The 25,829-nt window shown below is 44.1% G+C and overlaps 1 protein-coding gene across 2 annotated transcripts in view; it reads left to right on the top strand.

The window, feature by feature from the left end:
* The window catches only part of LOC105921791 (protein HIRA), a 32,869-nt gene extending 13,319 nt beyond the window's left edge, over window positions 1-19,550 (top strand). Inside the window, exons 8-25 of one of the 2 annotated variants that reach the window (XM_036144293.1) lie at window positions 344-511; window positions 592-705; window positions 801-871; window positions 960-1,065; window positions 3,575-3,796; window positions 4,464-4,549; window positions 7,658-7,858; window positions 8,735-8,878; window positions 8,959-9,175; window positions 9,281-9,391; window positions 10,601-10,749; window positions 10,889-11,050; window positions 11,133-11,191; window positions 15,149-15,254; window positions 15,335-15,457; window positions 15,544-15,707; window positions 15,788-15,876; window positions 18,292-18,414. In XM_036144293.1, the coding sequence (XP_036000186.1) occupies window positions 344-511; window positions 592-705; window positions 801-871; window positions 960-1,065; window positions 3,575-3,796; window positions 4,464-4,549; window positions 7,658-7,858; window positions 8,735-8,878; window positions 8,959-9,175; window positions 9,281-9,391; window positions 10,601-10,749; window positions 10,889-11,050; window positions 11,133-11,191; window positions 15,149-15,254; window positions 15,335-15,457; window positions 15,544-15,707; window positions 15,788-15,876; window positions 18,292-18,408 (2,409 nt within the window). In that variant the 3' untranslated portion in view covers window positions 18,409-18,414. Of the gene's footprint in view, window positions 1-343; window positions 512-591; window positions 706-800; window positions 872-959; window positions 1,066-3,574; window positions 3,797-4,463; window positions 4,550-7,657; window positions 7,859-8,734; window positions 8,879-8,958; window positions 9,392-10,600; window positions 10,750-10,888; window positions 11,051-11,132; window positions 11,192-15,148; window positions 15,255-15,334; window positions 15,458-15,543; window positions 15,708-15,787; window positions 15,877-18,291 lie in introns of both variants that reach the window. The other variant, XM_036144292.1, reaches the window with a different exon arrangement.
* Window positions 19,551-25,829: the final 6,279 nt, after the last annotated feature.

Raw genomic sequence — 25,829 nt, 5'->3', positions numbered from 1 at the left:
CTACTGGACCAGAAAGTAATGGTTTATGTTAAAACAAAAACATTTGGATAAAGTTTTTTTTTTTAGTTTATTATGAAGTTGGTCTTAACTTTTTATTTCAAGTGGCATTAAAAATTCTTGAATTTAACTTGCCTTATGCTGTAGGAACCCTGGTTTGTAGTGAAACTGCTGTAACCGTACACATAAAAGCCAAAGTTTAAACACAAACACAAAAATTCTGAATAACATGGATCCTGTTTGCAGTTATTGGTAGCCCTAAAAAAACATGCTGCTTGTTGTTTTTTGGGCGTTTCTTGGTTTTAACGCCACATTGTGTAAAACTGAATAAAAAAATGTCTTCCAGTGCGGCGGGACGACCCACGTCCTGCGTCTCTCCTGGTCTCCCGACGGTCAGTACCTGGTGTCGGCCCACGCCATGAACAACTCCGGCCCCACCGCGCAGATCGTGGAGCGAGACGGCTGGAAGACCAACATGGACTTCGTGGGCCACCGTAAAGCCGTCACGGTGGTGGTGAGACGCTTTTAGTGACGCGTTCGGCCCTCCTCCTCCACCGCAGTCGCTCACTGACTGACGGGATTCTCTGTTTGTAGAAATTCAACCCAAAGATCTTTAAGAAGAAACAGAAGAACGGCAGCTCCCCGAAGCCCAGCTGTCCTTACTGCTGCTGCGCCGTGGGCAGCAAAGACCGATCGCTCTCCGTCTGGGTCCGTCCTCCTTGGTTCTGCCAGCTCGGCCCGATTCTCCTGTTTATTCCTGTTAACCTACAGTCCATTAACAAAGCGTCATCTTCTCTCCTCAGCTCACCTCACTGAAGCGCCCCCTGGTGGTCATCCACGACCTGTTTGATAAATCCATAATGGACATTTCCTGGTGAGACCTTTGACGAGTGAACGTTACTCTAACAGGAGGTACGGAGGGAACCGGCCAGCATGTCTGAGACGTCTCTGTTTGCTTTAAGGACCCTCACAGGTCTGGGGATGCTGGTGTGTTCGATGGACGGCACCGTGGCCTACCTGGACTTTTCCCTGGACGAGCTGGGGGACCCTCTGAGTGAGGAGGAGAAGGTAAGATCCACGTTACCCTCACTATGAACACAGGTACCGTTTTCCTAAAGATTAACTCCTGGTCTTCCTGCTTCTAACCTCTTTATTCCTGATTTAGTTTTATTGGGTTGACATCAGAGCGACAATTAAAGGTATAAAGCCACATTATATGCTTATAAAAAACAAATTGATCACTATAAAATAAGGTTATTTACATCAAACCTCCATCCTGATAATGTTTTGATCGTCCTTCTTTTTGCCCAGACAGAAAGAAGCTGTGCTTTGTTTTTATTTACAGCAGAATAAGATAATAATAGAAGGGGGGGGGGGGTCAATACAACATCTCTGCCTTTGCCTGTTTGACCGCTGTCTTCTTGCTGCCACCCGGTGGACCGGAGGGGTACTGCAGTTTGTCATCACACCGTCTCGCACGTCATTCTGTCATTGGGTCGTTTTACATAAACGGCCCCTAGCTAATGGAAAAAGGGAAAACCCAAAAAGCCCCAGGATTTAGTTTACCGGGGTAATGCAAAGCCCAGTGGGTTAAATCCTGGAGCTTTCAGTGTAAAAGTGGCTCATGACTCGTGGAAAGGTGTCGAAACGTTTTCAGAAAGAACTGAGCGAAAGTCCGGTCGCTTCTGATTTAAAGGCATACTATGCAACATTTTTCAGTTAATTAATGTGTTCCATACCGTTTTGGATGATTAAATGAGTCATTTCAGGTCGAACTAAGGTTTTCTCGGCCGCCCTGGTGGTCTGTAGGAGAAATACCGTACTTGCAATTGCAGAAACCCTCGGCCCGCACCCACAGGCTCAGAAGTCTTGCTTTACGGCGAGAACTCCATGTGTTTTTGCCCTGCCATTCACTATATGCACGCGTGAAAGCAAGAAAGAACCGCGTGTTAACGTCAAATAAACATGTAAGCATATCGAGTTTTATTATTATTATTATTTATTTTATTTTTTTTTTTATGTAGGCGAGACGCTACTGCGGCGGCTTGGCGAAGCGGCCGCCTCGCCAAGATAGCGCTGCGGGAAGCTTGATGTTCATACCTTCACTGTGTTAGTCATTGTTTGTACTGCCGTTTTTTCCACTTTTCGTTGCGTTCGCCTGTCTGCTAAGCTCAAAACAACCGCGCCTGGCTTGACGGAGAAACCAGAACAGCTGAGCATCTTTACGACAGCGCACTTTTACTTTCACCCTCTGGGGGGAGCCTCGCTGGAAAATCAACCCCGGTTGCATAGTATACCTTTAAAGCTGTTTGCTGCTGCTACTAAAAACATCCATCAGGTCATGTAGAGGGAGGGGTCGGCCATGTCGGATCTGTTTGGTCATGTGATGCAGCTCAGCATTGGGGGGGGAATTACAGGGGCTCATCTAGAATGATACGATACGATCCCCGATACGTAGCTCAGCTTGATTTGATTTGACTCCAATATCAATATTTATTACTTTCCAATTAATGCTTAAAGTCATTTAATCACCAAAACCAGACAAATATTATATTTATGTTCAATTTATTGAACGCTGATATATTAACAGGAAAATAAAGTGCATTTGGGTCAATGCATTTAACGTATCACAGAAACCAAAAATGTGCCAAACGTCTGTTTTTAGGGACGAAGGATCTTCTAAAATCCTGTCGGCCGTTCAAATTCGTCTCACTTCCTCGCTGTGAACAGTAATGGCTGTTATAACGCCCCTGGGGGGTTGGGAGGTATATCGATATTAAATCGTTTTTAAAAAGGTCAATATTAATCTTTGTATCGACTTTTATGAACAGCCCTAGGAATTAACGGGATGTTGGCGGTGTGGTCGAACATTTCCTTTCAAGTGAGCAGAACCTCACATAGAGTCTGATGAGTCTTTTTAAAAAGTCTGTTTTTATTCTGACAGGACTGATATTATTTTATTCCCTCCTTTGAACTTCATTTTATAGTTTTAAATCTTTAGATTCTCTTAATATATTTTCTGCATGGAGGTTTGAAATGACATCATGGAGATCGTTCACAGTGACGTCTGAACTGAGGAGAAGTCGTACGGTCAGAAGAGCTCGTTAGAGAGAAAAAAAAGGTTTTTGTGTCTGGAAATAAAAAACCAGGAGATAAGAGGTGAACGTTAGTGTTTCTCAGGCGGTGAGTTTAGTAGAGATTACAGAGAAAGAGGCTTTCTCCTGGTTTGTGTGGCTGAGTGCAGCTCCATAGCAGAGATAAGGAGACTCTTCATGTCTGAAAGACAAATGCAAACTGTTTAATATTCCAAGTGGACCCCAGGAAGAACGTGGATCCTGTGGGTCTGAAAGGCGCCAGCGGCTCTGCAGAGCTGCTGATGTTCTGCCACAGAAATGCAACAAATTTGAAACGTGTTGGTGAAAAAGGTTCAGAAACGGCAGATCTGGGGAAAAACAGAACCTGTCGTGGTTCTTTGGCATCCATTAAAAGGGTCGAGCCAATCAAAGTATTCAGAGATGCAAAGATGTGTTGAAGCAGAACCAAACCTGTCCGCGTGTTCTCCGTGTCCGCCGTGCAGAACACCATCCACCAGAACATCTACGGGAAGAGTCTGGCCATCACCAACACCGAGGTCCAGCTCTCCACCACCATCATCGAGAACCCCGAGATGCTCAAATACCAGCAGGAGCGCCAGAACTCGGCCCAGACCAACGTGGGAGCCGCCGCCGCCGGGCCGGAGTCCGCCGCGCCCAAAGTCAACAGCGTGATGAACGGAGAGTCTCTGGAGGACATCAGGAAGGTGAAGAGAACCAATCAGCCGCCAATTACAAGCTGAATGTGTTTTCGTTTAGAAAGTAGGGCTGGGCGATAAATCCATTTGAATTTACAAATTATTAAGGTTTAATTCATGGAAAATCTGGATTTTATTTAGCAGATGCTCTCATTGGGCTTCTATGAAGAGAAGAGCAGCAATGCTGAATATTTTAGGAAAATATATTGAAATATAAGGGTATAATTTTTTTTTTACCATAATCCGAGGTACTTTAATTTACTCATTTACTTCTTTTCTTAAAGTTAGTTTGAAGTGAAACCTGTTGTTCTTTGTGTAAAACCACCAGCAGCAAACATTTAGTTATATTTTTATTGTTTGCTACGGCAGGGCGGCCATCTTGTTTTACAAACACAGCTTTTATTTAGTTGCACTTTGAACTCTGGTCAATCCCTGATGACATTTTTTTAATTTTTTTATTATAATTAATTTTTTTGAAACAAAAACTTGATTAATTGGTTTTGGTATAATAAAATCGGAGATTTTATTTTTAAGCCATATCGCCCCGCCCTAAAAGAAAGCCGCACTTATTAAGGACTTAATAATATTTCAGTATCAACTAAAAGTTTTGGTGGTTTTAAAAATATACATAGTTGTAAAACATTGGGTTTGTATTTCCTCTTCTGTCGTCTTGCAGAACCTTTTGAAGAAGCAGGTTGAGACGAGAACGGCCGACGGAAGAAGAAGAATCACGCCGCTCTGCATCGCTCAGCTGGACACGGGGTGAGAAACGCTGGAGCTGAACTCCTGCACTGATGTGTAGAGAAGCTGCTGATGTTTGTAGTCTGAGCCGTTCTGAAGGTCTGTGTGACGGTTTAAAGCGGGATGGACCGGCGTGCTGGTTTAGAACCAGTCAAATCAGTCACCTGAGAGCAGCAGAACGGCTCCTGGTCTGAACTGAAGCCAAGAACTGAACCTGCGTGGTTCTGTTCTACATCTCCGACATCTCCTCGTCTGCTTCCAGAAGCTTTGGCTGCTAGTTTGGTTTCCTGAGGCTCGGCCACGTTGGTCCTGTGGCTCCTGTGGTGTGGCTAACCCGTCATCAGAGGCGACACGACTTTAGCACCTCGCCAGAAAAATCTCCCAGAGCCTCTTAACCGCCCTAACCATAGACATCATATACATAGACGCCTGGTTTGGCGGGGTCTGCCTATGCTGCGGATGCGTCAGAGCATCCGCCATGTTGAATGTGGCAAATCTGCTGTTAGACTCAGACACTTAAACAGTATCAGAGGGCCTTTAATCTCAAAATATACTTTATATTCGTAATATTTTTATTGTTGTAATATTACGAGTTTATTTTTGTATCCCTTTGGCTTCATTCTCCTGACTTTATTCTTGTAAAGAAAAAAAATAATTAAAAGAATCTAACCCGGCCTTATTACTCCAGGACTGACATAGTTCTGCAAACTGTGACTATTCTGGAAATATTCCCGCTTAATTCTCATAATATGATGTTTTTCTCATAATATTACCACTTTTGTCTTTTTTTTTTTTTTACTTTACTGTCCAAAGATTTTTTTCTTATATTAGTAACTTTCTCTTTAATACTCCCCCAAAATGTCTGTTCCTAATCTGTGGCTATACCAGAAGTTAAAAGGTTCACATGTGACACTGTTTTATGAAATAATGAAGACCACAATGTTTAGAACTTAACTTCTTTCTGCCACATACAATATGGCGGAGATGTTGACGTACGAACCCGCGCCCATCGACACGTCTACGTATATGATGTCTATGGCCCTAACGTGCTGCTTTGAGTGTGGCTCCAGACTGAATGGCAGAAATGTTGTGCTCCAGCATCTCCTGCTGCACAGCGCCACCTAGTGGCAGGACATCCAGCACGTCTGTCTGCTGGCCAAGGGGTCCAGGCATGATTCAGAGACAGCGGGTCTCACAGAAGCTTACTTAAACTCTGAGATGTCCCAGAGGCTGCAGGCGGTTCTTCATCCAGCAGCTTTCATTACAGACGTCGGTAGAAAGCTCAGAAATAAAACCCAGAGCTGCTCATCTCAGCCTTCCTGTTTGCTGCTGAACGCCTGGTTTTCTGATGCTTTGCTGTCCCAACAGGGACGTTTTGATCGGTGCGTGGAATCCTGACTTCCACCAGTTACATCAACTTCTGAGAAAACCAACAGAAGTAATGAAAACACGCCTAGAGAGACAGAATCCACGCTGACACATTTCCTTATTAAAGCCCCAGTGTGCAAGAGTTACACCATCTAGTGGTGGCTGAATGAACTGCAAGCGTGTAATAACTGCAGAGAGTCAAAAAGGTCAACAATATGACCTCCGTGTATCTGGTACCAAACTACTAGCTACGGTCATCTTGTGAAGCTGGTCTGGTGACATGCAGCCTCAGCATCTGATGAAAGGAGACGAACGAACCAGGCGTCTCTGTCAGGAGGACAGAGTAGCTGCTGGACCACGCTGCCCTGTTTCTAACATGACGCCTAAATAAACTTCAGTTATGTTGAATTAACTCACCTGTCCTGCAGGAAGCAGCAACCTCTGCATCCGTTTTAAATCCCCACTCCCTCAGGAATGATCTCCGCCTGATATAGACTCTCCTGGTTATCACTTACTTTTCTTTTCTTGGTTACTTTCTCTTCCCTCTCGCTGGGTAAAGTGTATGGATGCTCCTCCGTTTCAACAGAAAACAGCAAATAGATGATCTACGCTCGTCTTTGCTTATTTTCTACTCCTCCTCCACCGACAGCACGTCTTCATACAGGAGAAAGATGGTTAAAACACGCCTGGCTGACAAGTTTGTCCCCTTTCTGCTGCTGGAATCAGAAATAGCGACACATAGCGCCCCCTACTGGGCAAACTGACACCTTTCTATTTATAAATCCTGATTCTAAGATAGAATGCTCTCATTTTTTATTTTATTTTATTAGACCTTGCCAGATATGTATTTATAAAAGCAATACTTGATTTTTTTTTTTTTTTTTTTTTTTTTTTTGCTAATAAAAAGCCAGTTTAGTTACACACTGTCCCTTTTTAAAACCTCATCAGACGTTTTTTGATCCTCGGACCTCATTTGAAAAGCTAAAATGATGCTGAACATCGATAACTTTGTATTTTAACATCAAATAAAACAATTTAATATCGATATTCTGGCTTTCAACGTCGATATACCTCCCAGCCCCTAGGGGGCGTTATCACAGCACATCATTACTGTTCACAGCGAGGAAGTGAGAAAAATTTGCTGAATGGCCGACAGGATTTTAGATTTTAGAAGTGCCTTCGTCCCTAAAATCAGACGTTGGGCACATTTTTTGGTTTCTGTGATACGTTAAATGCTTTGAACCAAATGCTCTTAATTTTCCTGTTAATATATCAGTGTTCAATAATTTGAACATAAATATAAAATTTGGCTGGTTTTGGTGATTGAATAACTTTGAGCATTAATTTGACTGTAATAAATATCGGGATTGGAGTCAAATCTAGCTGAGCTATTGAGGATCGTATTGAATCATCTCATCCTAGATGATTCCCAGTCCTAATCAGTAATAACTTCTGCACTGAAGACTGTTGCTATGAGGTGATCTGTTCACTGATCAGCCGCTCGCCGGTTCATTTCTCTGCGTCTCCAGGGCTCAGAGGTTTAGGGTTTGTTTGCTTATTTCATGTTTGAGGCTCCGGTTTTATAATAATAAAGACAATAATCCACATCGTTTACGCTGTTGATGCTGAGCGCTGGCTTGTTGCTGAGCGTTTTTCCTTCAGAACCAACAGAACTACAAACTAACGGGTTCTGGAGTCTGTCGGGCTGTAACGCTGTCATCAGCTGACCCAGAATCAGTCGGCGTCCCTTTTTCTCTGCAGGGATTTCTCGCCGGCTCTGTTCAACAGCGCTCCCATCCTGCCCTCCGGCTCTTCCCTGTCCAATCAGCTCGCCCCGCAGCTCAACTCGGACTCCAGCCCCGGACAGCCCGCCTCTCTGGGTCTGAGGCCCAGCCAGGACGGCGTGCTCACCTCGCCTCCTGCCAACAGCGGCGCCAAAGGCCCGGAGGACGACAGAGACGGGTACGAGCAGCAGCAGTTCAGAGTTTTTAAGGTTTCTCTTTTGGAAAAATCAGGATTTTATTCAGCCGATGCTCTTATTGGGCTTCCATGAAGAGAAGAGCAGCAATGCTGAATATTTGTTTAGGGAAATATATTGAAATATGAGGGGATGACGTTTTTTCACCATAATCTGAGGTACTTTAATTTACTCATTTACTTCTTTTCTTAAAGTTAGTTTGAAGTGAAACCTGTTCTTCTTTGTGTAAAACCACCAGCAGCAAACATTTAGTTATATTTTCATTGTTTACTACGGCAGGGCGGCCATCTTGTTTTACAAACACAGCTTTTATTTAGTTGCACTTTGAACTCAGGTAAATTCCTGATGACGTTTTTTTTTTTTTTTTTTTTTTAGGAAAATATACTAAAATATAAGAGGAAACATTTTTTTTACCGTAATATGAGGCACTTTAATTTTTAATTTTCTCATTTACTTTTTTTTAAGTTGGTTTGAAGTGATTTCTGTTCTCAGCTCATTGTGTAAAACCGCCAGCAGCAAACATTTACTTATATTCTCATTGTTTACTACGGCGGGCGGCCATCTTCCAATTTGTATTTAGTTGCACTTTGAACTCGGATAAATCCCAGATGAAGTTTTTTTTTTTTTTTTTTTTTTTTTTTTTTAATATAATTTATTTTTGTAAAATGAACAGTTAATTGGATTCGGTATAATAAAGTCAGAGCTTGTATTTTTAAGCCATATCGCCCCGCCCTAAAACAAAGTTGCCCTTCTTAAGGATTTAATAAACAGTTTCAGTGACGACAGAGACGTAGAGCAGCGGAGGCGTTCTAGCGCTGCGTCCGTCACGTTCACCCGTCGCTCTTCTTCTCTGCTTCCAGCCTGAAGTCCAGCCTGCTGCTCACCTCAGCCTCCAAGATCGAACCCATGAAAGCGCTGGACTCCCGCTTCACGGAGAGGTCAAAGGCCACGCCGGGGGTCCCGTCGGCCATCTCCTCCACGGCGGGACTCACGCCTCTGGAGAGGTGAGATCCCCCGCGGTGAAGCAGAAACGTGTCAGAAGTATGTGACAGAACCCGGCTCACGTGTTGGCTTTACCCGACAGGCCGAAGGACGGCGTCTCCGCCCTGAAGGAGGTCAAAACCAAAGAAGAAACCAGCAGCGACAGCGAGGACAAGATGGCCGCCATCAACAAGAACCTGTCCTTTGCCAAGAGGAAACCTGAGCTGCTGCTGGACGGAGGAGAAGTCGTGGAGAAGAGGAAGAAGGGCCGGCCGAGGAAAGACAAGATGGCCGCCACCATAGCTCAGCCGTTCACCCAGGTAAGGAGCGGGAAGCGGGTTTCCTTTCTGTCCCGCCACAGTTACGGCGCCGCCAGACCAGAACAGGAAGTAACCAGATCTCTCTGCTCGGCCGGCCGCCTTCAGATTACTCCTCCTCCACCCGAGCGGGAGCCCAGCAGGGCTGCAGCTCCTCCACCGCCTGCTGCCGTTCTCAGACTGCCCACCCCGAGTCCACAGAAGGCCTTCAGCCTGCAGGTATCTGCTGCTGCGCCTCTTCATTAAAACACGTTTAACGCTTTAAGGCTCCTGGAAAGATCAGGAGAACCTGAATAATTTAACCTGATTAAATAGAAGCCACTGTTCTTTCTGTCAGAGATCATCCTGTAAAAAGTTGGTTAGGGTGGTCGTTTCTGACCTTTGCTGCATCTATCATTGAAATTCAAAGCCCAGCAGAGGAGAGAAGGTCTGATTGGATGGATGAGGGTTCGATGACGTCTTCATGGAGTTTGTAGTTTTCTCCTTCTGCCGACCAACATTTAGTCTCTCTGAAATCCACAATGAAAGTCCAAAATTATTTAAATCCCAGAGAAAAGTTCCTGGTAAGAAAGAAAACTAAAAGCCCACATGGTCGAAATTAAGGATATTTTTACTAGAATAAAAGTAGAAATTATCAGATATTTACCATTCGTTTTAATTTGCTCGGATTGGTGATCAAGAGATCAAATAATAAAACAGCAGGTTTCTTTTTCAAGTTCCTTAGACCACGTGTCAAACCAAGGGAATTTATCCGGCCCTTAAGAACCAAAGAAGGCATACCATGTCATAAAGTAGAGGCATATATCCTTTTAAAGTGTATAAAGTGGCTAAAACTGTGCCTCCTGTAGCAATTTTTTTTTTTTAACTACAGTTAAAAAAAAAAAAAAAAAAAATCAACATTCGCTACAGGAGGCACAGTTTTAGCCACTAGATGTCAGTTTTCCCATTAAAACAAGCCAGAAATGTCCAAAAAGAGAAGAAGTGATGCAGAATAATGAGTTTAAAGTGTAACTCACCCCAATATTAACTTTTTTTACCAGATAAACTGTATATTTATGATTCTCAGTAATAAGATCAGGGTTTGGGATGGTCTTAGAAATGTCTGCTGTATTTTTATTTTATTTTTTCTGTATTTAGACAATTTTAATAAGTAAATTAAAAGCAGACTTTAGTTGACCAACGTGTGGATTTGAGTAAAAGTCCCTAAATCGACGTGTAGAGCGCAACAGTTTGGTGTTAAAAGGCGAATCCTTTGCAGTCAACATTTCAACTGTAGGAAGATTAAAGTCGTCTGCAGTAATTTTGTCCTGATTACAAATAAAAAGTGTAATAAAATATAAAAGTCGTCCTCGCTTTCCACCCCCAGCTGTATGTTTGTATAAAGGCCAGCCTCTGATTGGCTGCCGGTCTAAAGGTGTCCATCTGCAGGTGAGCATGGAGCCGTCTGTGTTCCTGGAGGTGGAGAACGAGATGTCGATGGTTGCCGGTTCAAAGCTCAGCCAGCTGCGTTGCTCCAGAGACGGACGGGACTGGAACACGCTGCTGCCCAGCTCCGTGCTCGTGGCTGCAGGGAGCAGGTAGGGGGCGCTGCGGCGCCACGTTAACCATCCGCTCCACGTCTGTTATAAAACGGCTCTAAGGCGGCGATGGTTCCAGTCCAGCAGCGTTTATTCACACGTGACCAAACATCTAAAAACGTTTCCTCCTCTTCTCCAGCGACGTCCTCGCCGTCGTCTGCGACGACCGGATGATGTCGGTGTTCTCCTGCTGCGGGCGCCGCCTCCTCCCCGCCATCCAGCTGGCCTCGCCCATCTCCGCCCTGCACTGCTCCGCCCACTTCGTCATGGCGCTGACCGCCGGAGCGGCGCTGTCTGTCTGGTCAGGGCGGCGCTCAGAAACGATAAGTGACGGCGTTTCTCCTGCCGTGTGGTAAACTGAACGAACCTCTGTGTGTCTGCAGGGACGTCCAGAGGCAGAAGGCCCTGGTGAGGAACGAGTCTCTGCAGCCTCTGCTGTCCGGTGAGCCTCCAGACACAAACACGCATATTTCACAGCTCTGGCAGGTTTTTAATAACCTGACTCTCGCCAGCTGTATGTCGCTCCGCCTAGCTCCACTCATCCATCTGGAACGGATCCATAGGAATGTTCTTTATTGAAGGCTGGGCCTTATCAAAAATCCTTGCATATGATTGGATAAGCCACTTCTCTGTCATCTTTATCGACGTGCTATTTCAACCACTCACACCGAAGCTAACGCGTGACACTGGGAGAGCGACGCAGGAAAAAAAAAACTTTTTATTTTTTATGTGTTTGCGGCTCTAGTGGCACACGTTTTATTGAAGACAGGCGGGAAAGCGCCGCGGGTCGGAGTCGATCCCGGGCCGACCGCGTTTAGGACTAAAGGCCTCATAACATGGTTCACGCTAACCGCTCCACCACGGGCGAGCCCCGGAAAACAAAACTTGCCAAATCCGGTCGGGAGAAGGGCGAAAACATGGTTTCCACCAACAAAAGCCTTCAGAGGCGTTCTCTGATGTTCTTTTAATGAAACAATTAGGGCTGGGCAACGATTAAAATTTTTAATCGCGATTAATCGCATAATTTGCCCGATTAGTCATGATTAATCGCATTGTATTTACAAACTCCAAGAATGAATTCAAAAGTAGGGTAAAGAGCACTTTTATTTTAATGTTCTGCTGCCATATGAACAAAAGTGTTGTAACATTTGTAGCACTTATTTTATACTGGATATTTTCAACCCATCTATTGAATTTAGTGCACTAGTTGATCTTTTCTTCATAAGAGAACAAGCACTGCAGCCAAAATATGGCCTTTTTTGACCTGCTGTATATTAGCCAGTCCCTAAGCTTGATGTATCATTAAACTGTTGACCTTTTGGGTTTTGTGGTTTTTATTTTATTATTACAATTAAATAATAATAATAATAATAATAATAATAATAATAATAATAATAATAATAATAATAATAATAATAATAATAATAATAATAATAACAATAATGTTATGTTCAGTGTTTTTTCGCTAATCCACCTCTTATATATTTCAATCCTTATGTAATTTTGTCTGTGTTGTGTGCACCTGCCTGTTGCTTTAATCCTATAAATTTCCCCGTCGTGGGATAAAAAAAGGATTAGCTAATGTTATCTTATCTTAAATAACACTTTTTAATATATGTACTGGGTTCTTTCAAGGTCTTAATTACATGTTATGTGTGGGCTCCAGTAACATCCATCCATCCATCCATCCATCCATCCATCCATCCATCCATCCACTGATCTACCTGGATGTTCCCTGGAGGACTGAAACGCCTCAGTCAGAGACGTCAGTCTGTGGGTCTGTCGGGGCAGTGAGAGAAGTTTCGTCTCCTCTCTCCGTTTCTGGGGCTCGACGTTTTCATGTTTTTTCACGTGCTTAGATAAATTTGTTGTGTTTCCACTGAAATGAACCGGCTTTTTACAAAACATACAGCTTGATTTCATTTACGGTATTAAAATAAAGCCAAACGGTGCTACTTCCCGTGTTCATGTTTTTTCGCTGCTGCGGTCTCTCTCTAACCTGACGCCGCCAGATAGATTTGCTGAAACCTTGAAAGCTCGCGAGATCAGGATGGTCTCACGAGGCTAGTCTCTCTCAGCAACATGATTGTTTGTGTGAGAGCTGAGTGGGCGGGCCAGACTGAGCCTGCGTGCTGATTGGCTGGCGCAGCTGAGCCATGTAGGAGAGGGGAGGGGGAGCGGGAGAGTGCTGCCTGACTGACACTGACTGAAAGCATGTGAGCAACATGCGTTAATGCGCGATAAAATAAATATCGCCGTTAATATTCTAATGAATTAACGCGAAATTAACGTGTTAACTTGCCCAGCCCTAGAAACAATATTGGGTAGATTGGACAACACAGAAGAAATAGCAGCATCAATGTTAACGCTTGCTTCCTCAACGAGCCGCCATTGCTACAGGGTGCTTGCGCAAGTCTTGAAAGTCTTAATAAGTATGGAATTTTGAAACACTGTTTTCCAGACCTTGAAAAGTCTTGAATTTTGTGTGAAAGTCTTAATAAAGTATGGGGAAAAAATGTGTGGTAGAATTTTACAGTATGCTCAAAGGCATTGTGAAATGCGAAATAGGAAGGTAGGCTATAAAACTATAATTTTACTAACTGGTCATGTACTGTATTAGCCTAATGGAATCAAACACTTGTTTGATGTGAAATTCATGTACTTGTGATTTTCATGTTTTGAAACGTTTTCATCAGTAAAAGCAGAATTTACTGTGAATAATGCATTTATTCATTGAATACTAGCCTATAAAAATTAACATTTCTAATAAACAGTTTGTACAATCTCAACGAATGAAGTGGGCAGTAGGCACACAAGTATACAAGTACATAAAGTTAAGGTCTTGGGGGAAAAAAAATATCAGTTTTAAAAAAGTCTGGAATTTTAATTTGGAAAAAGAGCAAGCACCCTGTGCTATCAAAACAGTCTCACGGTCGCTTCTCCACTACGTTACATCTAAGAAACTCCAGCCCTGCGTCCTGATTGGCTGGACAATAAAACTGGTTGGAGAAATCACTTTCTATGGGAGAGGTCCCAGATGGATGTGAGTGAAGCTAGACGGAGCGACATACATCTGGCTAGAGTCAGGTTAGGTTTTTAACCCGGCCTGATAAAAGGGCGACCCAAGGCGTCCACACTACAGGCTGACATTTTACTGGGAATCCTGCGGGAGTCAGCGTTAGTAAAGATCATGTGATCAGGACGGTACAGGAGTAAATATCCACGGGAGCAAAACCAATAGGAGGTAAAATAAACTGGGGTCGATGCCATAGGATAAAATAGAAAAGAAAAAATCTATGATCAATGCTGCCATTTTGTAGTTTTTTCCAAGAAACCTAAACTATAATGCGAGTCAAAAGAACTACATGACCCAGAAGCCAACAGTGCTTCCGCCCGCGCTCAAAAACCAGCAATAGAGGAAGAAACCGCTGGTGGCGAACTCGACCTGGAAAAGTTTGATTTGCAAAACAAAGTTAGAAGAAATAACTTATCTATTAAAGTCAGAGCTAACTAGAAAGTTGCAAATATTAACAAACTTGATGAGAGTTTAACGTCACGGTGTTAACATTCAGCATCCTGCTTGTAAAACGTGTTTCCTGGACTCATTATCCAACAATGTGTTTAATGTTAGATGAATTATCGGTTCTGATAGTAAATCCTGATTAGTTTGTGGATAATTTTCTTGCAAATAGACAAATACTGATATGCTTGTATCATATTCAACTTTTTCTTTTACAAAACTGAGTTTATGAATCATTCAGGTATGCTATCTAAATTATGAAAGTAATGCCTTTATGCACTTTTTTGTTAATAGAGTATAGATCTCTTGCTAGGTGCATTATTCTTTAGTTTCAGCAATTTGAAACATAAAAGTAACTTCATTGTTCACAGGAAACAATTAATTAATAAATTAGTAAAAGGCAACATTGTACATTTTGTTTATTCAACTAAGATAGGCATGGTCTGTTTCCTTGGTTTACTTTTATTATTTATTTATCGTTATTCCTTTTACTGCAGCTAAAAACAGGAACTTAACTGACCCTTCATAGACATTCAGGTTCAATTTATTGCCAGAAAACTTAATATAGACAACAAGAGTGGGAGTGAAGTTACCAGGAGTGGGACGGGACACATTTTTTCTGTAAGAGTGGGAATGGACAGGAGTGAAAATCCACCCTCTGTCCACACGTGCTGCATTCAGCTGCTGCTGGACGTTTCAGTCCACCAGGGGGCAGCACTGTGCAGAAATGACTCCATCAGCGTCTCTGCTGCACAGGAACAGGTGAAAGTCTCAGAGCGGAGCTGTGATCTGATGATCTGATGATCACGTCGCCTCCTGAAGCCTTCTGGAGCCTCCACCCGGTCAGTCTTGGTTAAACCCCCCGGTTTGTGTCCACAGGCGCTGACACCACCGTGTCTCAGTCCATGCTGACCCAGCAGGGCGTTCCGGTCATCGGTCTGTCCAACGGGAAGTCCTACTGCTTCAGCTTGTCTCTGGAGACGTGGTGAGAACCAGAACAAGGTCGTCCCACAGTTTTCCCCGTAAATCTCCCCCGCTAACAATGCTCTGCCCCCCCCCCCCCAGGACTCTGGTGGCCGACAAAGGAGACTCTCTGGTCCAGTGCGCCGACTTCAGGAGCTGCCTTCCCTCCCAGGACGCGGCTGCGTCTTCGGGGCCGCTGGCCGTCGTGCAGGGACGCAACCTTAAGTACGCTTTTAGCATCTGAGCCGCCGCCTCTGTGCCGCAGCGTCCTGCCGCTGACTGACAGCTTCCTGTCCCCCCCCCCCCCACAGCGCCGGGCGGCTGGCGTCCCGCCTGTCGTCCACGCCGCACCACCTGCAGCAGAGCATGACGCTCGCCTTCCTGGAGAACCAGCTGGCGTCCGCCCTGACGCTGCAGTCGTCGCAGGAGTACCGCCACTGGCTGCTCATCTACGCCCGCTTCCTCGTCAACGAAGGTACGGAGCGCGCCCGCCGCTCCCGCTGCCGCTGCCGTCCTCCGTCCCTCAGCTCAGTAACCGTTTCCATCTGCTTCCAGGTTCTGAGTATCGCCTGAGGGAACTCTGTAAGGAACTTCTGGGTCCGGTCCACAAATCGGCCTCTTCATCCTGGCAGCCAGCGACTTTGGTAACACTGGACCTCATTAGCAGCTCTCCTGACCTCATTACGTCTTATTTAACTTTTATTTTTAACCTTTTTATTTGTTGGGCTGCAGGGAAGTGACATAGAAGTGGTAAAAATATATAATTTATCTGAACGTTTAGTGTTGAGGAGCCTGTGATGACCTCCAGCCCCATTAACCCACAGACGAATCTGTTTCTACCGTTGATCGGCTCTGGTACTAGACCAATTCCTAGAGGGCAATTTAGAGTGTGCAGTTAACCCAGCAGTCATAGTTTCAGTCTGTGGGGGGAGGAGAGTACCCAGAGAGAACCCAAGCATGTACAGAGAGACCTGGAACGGATTCAAACCCGGGACCTTCTTCCTGCACCCTATGCTCTGTTTAGACCTCAACTCCCCTCACCACGCTCTGCAGGGTCTAGAGCTGGACCATAGAGGGAAAAATTTATCCATAAAATATAAATTATATTGATTTGGATAATTATCAACAAAGTGCAGCTCTGGCTGTTTTACGCTGTTGCTTAGCAACCTGTTTTTAGATACAGACACAAACACCAATTCAAGCTCAACCCTTTATTCAGCAACTTTTTACCAAAACTACCATTTTTTTTTTTTTTTTTTTAAATAAAAAGACCATGTGCTCTCTGAACTCTTTGAAGGGGGCGGAGCTTGGTTCCTGGGTCTGCGTTGTGATTGGCTGGGAGGATTAATGATGTAATATTTAGGCAAAGGCAAGGCAAGGCAAATTTATTTATATAGCACAATTCAGTACAAGACAATACAAAGTGCTTTACATGATTAAGATATACCAAAATAATAAAATGTAGATAGAAAATAGAATAAAAGCAAGTAGGGATAGAATGTAGTAACAAAAAAGAACATTAAAAACAGTAAAGCAGTTTAACTAGAACAGTCCAAGGCAATCCTAAACAAATGTATTTTTAATCTTGATTTAAAGGAACTCAGGCTTTCCACACTTTTACAGTTTTCTGGAAGTTTGTTCCAGATCAGTGGAGCATAGGAACTAAATGCTGCTTCTCCATGTTTAGTTCTGGTTCTGGTTCTGCAGAGCAGGCTGGAGCCAGAAGACCTGAGTGGTCTGGAGGGTTGATGCCCTGATAACAAGTCTGTGATGTATTTAGGTGCTAAGCCATTTAAGGATTTATAGACTAACAGAAGTATTTTAAAGTCTATTCTCTGAGATACAGGGAGCCATGGAAGGACTTTAGAACTGGGGTTATGTGCTCTACTTTCTTAATCTTAGTGACTACAGTCTACATGATAGAACCACTGAGCTATATTATACACTGGAGTGCTAATCACCGTCTGTTTGAACGAGTCGCTATATTGGTACTCCCTATTTCCCCCCAGTAACTAGGGAATATGTGCGCTACAGCATCGAATAACGAGGATTTTCTCATGTTCAGGGGGGGCTTAAGACTTTTAAAATGTCAAATGCCATATACTTTTATGTTATGTTCTAAAAATATCTAGTACTGAGAAAGTCATGTGCTGAAATATTTTGCATTTTATTCATTTAAATATATATGTTTAACATTTATAAATATATAAATAACAATATAGAAAAACACATATTTACATGTGTATACATATATATACATATACACACATATATATATATATATATATATATATATATATATATATATATATATATATATATATATATATATATATATATATATATATATATATATATATATATATATATATATGAATAACATGTAAAATATTTCAGCACCTAATTTCCTAGTAGTTGATAGTGTTAGTACATCCACTGACTGTAGAATTACCTATGAAACGTTTTCACTCAGCCAGAAAACTGTTTGTTGTTGCAACCAAATCCTATGGGATTCTGTGAGAGTAGGGAGTAGCAAGATGGCGGCCAGTGACTTCAGTTTTTTGGCAAAATCAGCACTCCAGTGTATTATATAGCTCAGTGGATAGAACGCTCCAGCTGCTGTATGCCAGCCTGGAATGGAGCCCGGTGTCTAAGGCTGGACCAATCAGAGAGCTCCAAGCAGCGCGTTCTGTTTCTGCTCTATGAAACATCGACCAATCGCTGCACAGAACGACTTCTGCTGCTTTTGTCTAAAATATCACAGATTTAAGGTTTCCTCACACCAAGCAGCACAAATCTCCATCTGTGTCTTCACTGACATGGTAGCAGAAAAAATGCTGCTGCATTATGGGTAATTCTGACGCCTCCCGCGCTCTGATTGGTCCGGTCTGTTTCCGCCCCGGCTGGTCAGACGCTCCTTTGCTTTTTTCCAGCCGACTGCAGCGCCACTTCAAAAGCATCTTTTTTGTTTATTTAATGCATTTTCACAGTAATGTTCTGATGGGTTCTGCTGGAGCGGGAAGAACGGCCGGCGCTGACCCGTCTCTGTTGTCTCGCAGGGGCTGCACAAACGGGAGCTGCTGCGGGAGGTTCTGCCCGTCATCGGGGAAAATCTGCGCTTTCAGAGACTTTTCACAGAGTACCAGGACCAGCTGGAGCTGCTACGCCTCAAATAACACCCGGACTGACCCAAACACGCAGACTGAAACCAGTCGGGCCCGGTTCCGCTCGGCCCGGTTCTGGGAAACCCCCCCACCGTGCTGTTGGAGTCTCGTCTCCTGCTGAGGCCGCAGAAACAGAACCCAGGTGTTTGTTTGTTTTTTTATTTACTGGCACCTCCAAACAGGTCCTCCTCTGGTTGGACACCGGACCTCTTCAGAACCACCGGACCTCTTCAGAACCACCCGCACGCTTCAGAACCACCGGACCTCTTCTTCCAGGTTTCCTTTTGATTTGACCGCGTCTCTTTTGTTCCGCTGCCTTTCCGGGTTTTCCAATCATGAGTTTCTGAAGTTATTTCCACGGAGAAGGTGAGTGAAAGACTGGATCCTGCTGATCAGAACCGATCAGAACCGATCCTGCCGATCAGAACCGACGCCGAGGGGGCAGCACGGACGTGAAGAGGCAGAACCCTCGGACCAAAGCGGCAGCTGTCCAGTTCTTGCAGGTTCTGAGCGACGGGTTCTGGTCAGAGAGCACTTAATGATGTTCAGAGAACAGAACCAGAAACGGGTCGCTCCGACTGAACAGAATTTCTGTTGGTTTCCTCTGAGGGGAACCGGTTCTCCCGCGGCGGGGAGACCAGAACATCACGTCAGACTGATGATAAGGAGAGAAATACGAAAAGTTCTGCTGGTACCGGCCAGGACGGCCCGCTTTTTTAGACCTTATTTATAATCTGTCAGAATCAGGTGGAAAAGGGTCCGTTTAGAATCAGGAATGTTTTAAAGGTCCGAATGTTCATCATGATGGCTGTGGGTTCTGGAAGAACATCTTGTTTCATAAATGTTTCGCCTCGGACTTCTTCTGCGATCAGAGACGAGCTCCGGACCCGACGCCGGAACCGGTTCGGGTTCCCGCCTGCAGGTTCTGAGCCGGTGTGCCGCAGCGTTGGCGCTCCGAGCGGACGGACCGGTCCCTCCAGAACCAGCTGGTTTCTTTCTCCTGCTTCTGTTCTGTCTTCTTTTCAAATCTTTGTAAATGTTTTTTCTTATGTTTTCTTTTTCTTTTTATATGAGAAAAAGAAAAAAAAACACTGAGAAGAAATTTTTGTTTTTGGAGCAAAAATGGAGATTAAAAGTGAAACTGATGAGTTTGATTTCCTGGTTTTTGGGGGATTTTGTTTCGTTCCTGCAGGTAAAACCAAACGTCTGAGAGAATCTGAGCAACTTAATCCCAGAATTTTTCAAAGCTCAGGCAGATGTTTGATTCTGAGTGGAAGCAGAAAGGTTCTGGAGCGGCCCGCCTGGGTCCGGACCTGAACCTGAGGAGGGCCAAAGATTAGGGAATGTTCAGGGAGCTGCTCAGCGGCGAGGTTCTGGTGCTGAAGACGTTCGCCTGACGGAGGAAAGACGGCAACTCGTTAAATAAAATATAAAGAAATATCGTTTCTGTTTTCTTCATGTTTTCATTTCCCACCAGAACCAAAACTCTGGGTTTCATCTAAATATGTCTGGGGTGTGAATACTTCTGGGTCCAAATTTGGTTTTAAATGCGATGGAGAAAGCAGATGTTGGGTTTGGATCGATAACGGTGTCCGTCCAGCACCTGCTTAGCCAGGGTGAGGTTCTGGAGGTTCTGGAGGTTCTGGGTCTGGAAGGGAAACCCAGACAGATCTTGGTTATTCCTGGACTGAAGGGGGTAAAGGCTTCCTCACACTGGTTCTGGTTCTGGTCCAGCGGCTTGAACACATTCAGCCGTTATGATTTGTTAGCCTGAGATGGTTCTGCTTGGTTCTCCTAGGACTAATTGGACTCATTAGTAAAAGCTCCCAAAACAGAACCAAACCCAGAAAAGGAGAACCCTGTTCTGATCCGGGTCAACAGGAAGGTACGGATCCTGAGGAGGATTTTATTTAGAAAATAAACCATTTTTTTTTATATAAAATTCAATTTATAAGAAATTTTAAATTCTGTTCTTGAACCAAAGACTCCATAATTTTGCATCCTGGGAAGAACTTTTACTGAAAACTCATTAAGAACAGGAAGAAAAGTCACTACTAAGCAGTTGGTGACACTAGAGACCAACAAGCAACAAAGAAAAGCTTGAAATATAAAAAAGATCCAATGTTCAACATTTCTTCTGGTTTGCAAAGATGTGAGCAAGCAGCTTAAAACGAGTAAAGTTGCTCAGCAGGTTTTAATAATTAAAAACATCCTTTATTGTGTCACAGTGGAAAAGTTTAGATGCACCAAACGAAAAAAAAATACAAAGTTTATTTGTAGCACATTTCAGCAGCAAGGCGGTTCAAAGTTCTGTACATCATGAAAACATAAAGGCATCAGTCACTGGTTGTGAGACCAATAATAAGCATTAAACTCTATCAGGTGAAAACATAAATATGTCGGTCAGTGTTCCTGTTATTATGGCTGAAAGCTGCTCTGAACAGGTTTTCAGTCTGGATTTAAAGAAACTCAGAGTTTCTGCTGATTTGCAGTTTTCTGGAAGTTTGTTCCAGATCAGTGGAGCATAGGAACTAAATGCTGCTTCTCCATGTCTGGTTCTGGTTCTGGTTCTGGTTCTGCAGAGCAGGCTGGAGCCAGAAGACCTGAGTGGTCTGGAGGGTTGATGCCCTGATAACAAGTCTGTGATGTATTTAGGTGCTAATTCAGGGATTTATAGACTAACAGAAGGATTTTAAAGTCTATTCTCTGAGATCCAGGGAGCCATGGAAGGACTTCAGAACCGGGTCCATGTTCTCTACGTTCTTAGTCTTAGTGGAAGGACTTCAGAACCGGGTCCATGTTCTCTACGTTCTTAGTCTTAGTGAGGACTTCAGAACCGGGTCCATGTTCTCTACGTTCTTAGTCTTAGTGAGGACTTCAGAACCGGGTCCATGTTCTCTATGTTCTTAGTCTTAGTGAGGACTTCAGAACCGGGTCCATGTTCTCGACGTTCTTAGTCTTAGTGGAAGGACTTCAGAACCGGGTCCATGTTCTCTACGTTCTTAGTCTTAGTGAGGACTTCAGAACCGGGTCCATGTTCTCTACGTTCTTAGTCTTAGTGAGGACTTCAGAACCGGGTCCATGTTCTCTACGTTCTTAGTCTTAGTGAGGACTTCAGAACCGGGTCCGTGTTCTCTACGTTCTAAGTCTTAGTGAGGACTTCAGAACCGGGTCCATGTTCTCTACGTTCTTAGTCTTAGTGGAAGGACTTCAGAACCGGGTCCATGTTCTCTACATTCTTAGTCTTAGTGGAAGGACTTCAGAACCGGGTCCATGTTCTCTACGTTCTTAGTCTTAGTGAGGACTTCAGAACCGGGTCCATGTTCTCTACGTTCTTAGTCTTAGTGGAAGGACTTCAGAACCGGGTCCATGTTCTCTACGTTCTTAGTCTTAGTGAGGACTTTAGAACCGGGTCCATGTTCTCTACGTTCTTAGTCTTAGTGAGGACTTCAGAACCGGGTCCATGTTCTCTACGTTCTTAGTCTTAGTGGAAGGACTTCAGAACCGGGTCCATGTTCTCTACGTTCTTAGTCTTAGTGAGGACTTTAGAACCGGGTCCATGTTCTCTACGTTCTTAGTCTTAGTGGAAGGACTTCAGAACCGGGTCCATGTTCTCTACGTTCTTAGTCTTAGTGAGGACTTTAGAACCGGGTCCATGTTCTCTACATTCTTAGTCTTAGTGGAAGGACTTCAGAACCGGGTCCATGTTCTCTACGTTCTTAGTCTTAGTGAGGACTTCAGAACCGGGTCCATGTTCTCTATGTTCTTAGTCTTAGTGGAAGGACTTCAGAACCGGGTCCATGTTCTCTACGTTCTTAGTCTTAGTGGAAGGACTTCAGAACCGGGTCCATGTTCTCTACGTTCTTAGTCTTAGTGAGGACTTCAGAACCGGGTCCATGTTCTCTACGTTCTTAGTCTTAGTGAGGACTTCAGAACCGGGTCCATGTTCTCTACGTTCTTAGTCTTAGTGAGGACTTCAGAACCGGGTCCATGTTCTCTACGTTCTTAGTCTTAGTGAGGACTTCAGAACCGGGTCCATGTTCTCTACGTTCTTAGTCTTAGTGAGGACTTCAAAACCGGGTCCATGTTCTCTACGTTCTTAGTCTTAGTGAGGACTTCAGAACCGGGTCCATGTTCTCTACGTTCTTAGTCTTAGTGAGGACTTCAGAACCGGGTCCATGTTCTCTACGTTCTTAGTCTTAGTGGAAGGACTTCAGAACCGGGTCCATGTTCTCTACGTTCTTAGTCTTAGTGAGGACTTCAGAACCGGGTCCATGTTCTCTACGTTCTTAGTCTTAGTGAGGACTTCAGAACCGGGTCCATGTTCTCTACGTTCTTAGTCTTAGTGAGGACTTCAGAACCGGGTCCATGTTCTCTACGTTCTTAGTCTTAGTGAGGACTTCAGAACCGGGTCCATGTTCTCTACGTTCTTAGTCTTAGTGAGGACTTCAGAACCGGGTCCATGTTCTCTACGTTCTTAGTCTTAGTGAGGACTTCAGAACCGGGTCCGTGTTCTCTACGTTCTAAGTCTTAGTGAGGACTTCAGAACCGGGTCCATGTTCTCTACGTTCTTAGTCTTAGTGGAAGGACTTCAGAACCGGGTCCATGTTCTCTACATTCTTAGTCTTAGTGGAAGGACTTCAGAACCGGGTCCATGTTCTCTACGTTCTTAGTCTTAGTGAGGACTTCAGAACCGGGTCCATGTTCTCTACGTTCTTAGTCTTAGTGGAAGGACTTCAGAACCGGGTCCATGTTCTCTACGTTCTTAGTCTTAGTGAGGACTTTAGAACCGGGTCCATGTTCTCTACGTTCTTAGTCTTAGTGAGGACTTCAGAACCGGGTCCATGTTCTCTACGTTCTTAGTCTTAGTGGAAGGACTTCAGAACCGGGTCCATGTTCTCTACGTTCTTAGTCTTAGTGAGGACTTTAGAACCGGGTCCATGTTCTCTACGTTCTTAGTCTTAGTGGAAGGACTTCAGAACCGGGTCCATGTTCTCTACGTTCTTAGTCTTAGTGAGGACTTTAGAACCGGGTCCATGTTCTCTACGTTCTTAGTCTTAGTGGAAGGACTTCAGAACCGGGTCCATGTTCTCTACGTTCTTAGTCTTAGTGAGGACTTCAGAACCGGGTCCATGTTCTCTACGTTCTTAGTCTTAGTGGAAGGACTTCAGAACCGGGTCCATGTTCTCTACGTTCTTAGTCTTAGTGAGGACTTTAGAACCGGGTCCATGTTCTCTACGTTCTTAGTCTTAGTGAGGACTTCAGAACCGGGTCCATGTTCTCTACGTTCTTAGTCTTAGTGGAAGGACTTCAGAACCGGGTCCATGTTCTCTACGTTCTTAGTCTTAGTGAGGACTTCAGAACCGGGTCCATGTTCTCTACGTTCTTAGTCTTAGTGAGGACTTCAGAACCGGGTCCGTGTTCTCTACGTTCTAAGTCTTAGTGGAAGGACTTCAGAACCGGGTCCATGTTCTCTACGTTCTTAGTCTTAGTGAGGACTTCAGAACCGGGTCCATGTTCTCTATGTTCTTAGTCTCAGTGGAAGGACTTCAGAACCGGGTCCATGTTCTCTACGTTCTTAGTCTTAGTGAGGACTTCAGAACCGGGTCCATGTTCTCTACGTTCTTAGTCTTAGTGGAAGGACTTCAGAACCGGGTCCATGTTCTCTACGTTCTTAGTCTTAGTGGAAGGACTTCAGAACCGGGTCCATGTTCTCTACGTTCTTAGTCTTAGTGAGGACTTCAGAACCGGGTCCATGTTCTCTACGTTCTTAGTCTTAGTGAGGACTTCAGAACCGGGTCCATGTTCTCTACGTTCTTAGTCTTAGTGAGGACTTTAGAACCGGGTCCATGTTCTCTACGTTCTTAGTCTTAGTGGAAGGACTTCAGAACCGGGTCCATGTTCTCTACGTTCTTAGTCTTAGTGAGGACTTTAGAACCGGGTCCATGTTCTCTACGTTCTTAGTCTTAGTGGAAGGACTTCAGAACCGGGTCCATGTTCTCTACGTTCTTAGTCTTAGTGGAAGGACTTCAGAACCGGGTCCATGTTCTCTACGTTCTTAGTCTTAGTGAGGACTTCAGAACCGGGTCCATGTTCTCTACGTTCTTAGTCTTAGTGGAAGGACTTCAGAACCGGGTCCATGTTCTCTACGTTCTTAGTCTTAGTGAGGACTTCAGAACCGGGTCCATGTTCTCTACGTTCTTAGTCTTAGTGGAAGGACTTCAGAACCGGGTCCATGTTCTCTACGTTCTTAGTCTTAGTGAGGACTTCAGAACCGGGTCCATGTTCTCTACGTTCTTAGTCTTAGTGAGGACTTCAGAACCGGGTCCATGTTCTCTACGTTCTTAGTCTTAGTGAGGACTTCAGAACCGGGTCCATGTTCTCTATGTTCTTAGTCTTAGTGAGGACTTCAGAACCGGGTCCATGTTCTCTATGTTCTTAGTCTTAGTGAGGACTTCAGAACCGGGTCCATGTTCTCTACGTTCTTAGTCTTAGTGAGGACGTGGGCAGCAGGTTCTGGATCAGCTGCAGCGTTCTGATCCACATTTTAGGCAGACACCGTTGCAGTGATCAGTTCTACTAAAGATAAACATGGATCAGTTTTTCCAGATCCTGCTGAGACATCAGTCCTTTAATCCTGGAAATGTTCTCCAGGTTCTAGAAGGTCCACTTTGTAATTGTCTTTAGATGGAGGTTCAGGTCTGAGTCCATCACTACTCCCAGGTTTCAGGCCTGATCTCCTGTTTATAGCTGTAATAACTGAAGCTGCTAATGCTCTGGTTCGTTCCTCTTTAGGTCCAAAAAATAATAACTTCAGCTTTGTTTCTGTTCAGCTGGAGAACGTTTTGGCACCTCTGTGCATAGATTTATTCCAAGCATTTGTTCTTCTGACATGATGATGTACAGCTGAGTATCATCTGCATAGTTATGGTAGCTAACCTTGTTTCTGGTTATAACCTCAGCTGATAGGAGCGTATAGATGTTGAATAGAAGATGTCCCAGGATTGAACCCTGAGGAACCTCAGATCTGACTTTTGTCCGCTCTGATGAGAAGTTACCTACTAACATGAAGAAGTCACTGTTCTTTAGTCAGGATCTGAAGCGATTGAGTTCTGCACCAGAGAGTCTGACCCAGCTGTCCAGTCGCTTTAATAATATATCAAATGCTGCGATGAGGTCCAACAGAACCAGCACGGTGGTTTTCCACAGTCTGTGTTTATATGGATGTCATTAAACACCTTGATCAGGGCGGTCTCTGGACTGTGGTGAGGAAACCTGACTGGAAAACGTCAAAGTGGCTGGTCGTTGTTAAGAAGGTGTTTAATTGTTGAAACAGCTTTCTGCGTCTCTCTTTTGGCTCATTAACATATTATTAAACATAATCAATGCATGTAACATAAAAACTCATTAAAGCAATTTAATTATTATTATTT

This window comes from Fundulus heteroclitus, chromosome 12, assembly GCF_011125445.2.
Source record: "Fundulus heteroclitus isolate FHET01 chromosome 12, MU-UCD_Fhet_4.1, whole genome shotgun sequence".
Classification (NCBI taxonomy): domain Eukaryota; kingdom Metazoa; phylum Chordata; class Actinopteri; order Cyprinodontiformes; family Fundulidae; genus Fundulus; species Fundulus heteroclitus.
Note: the sequence above shows the minus strand (reverse complement) of the source record. Positions and strands in the feature narration are given on the sequence as shown.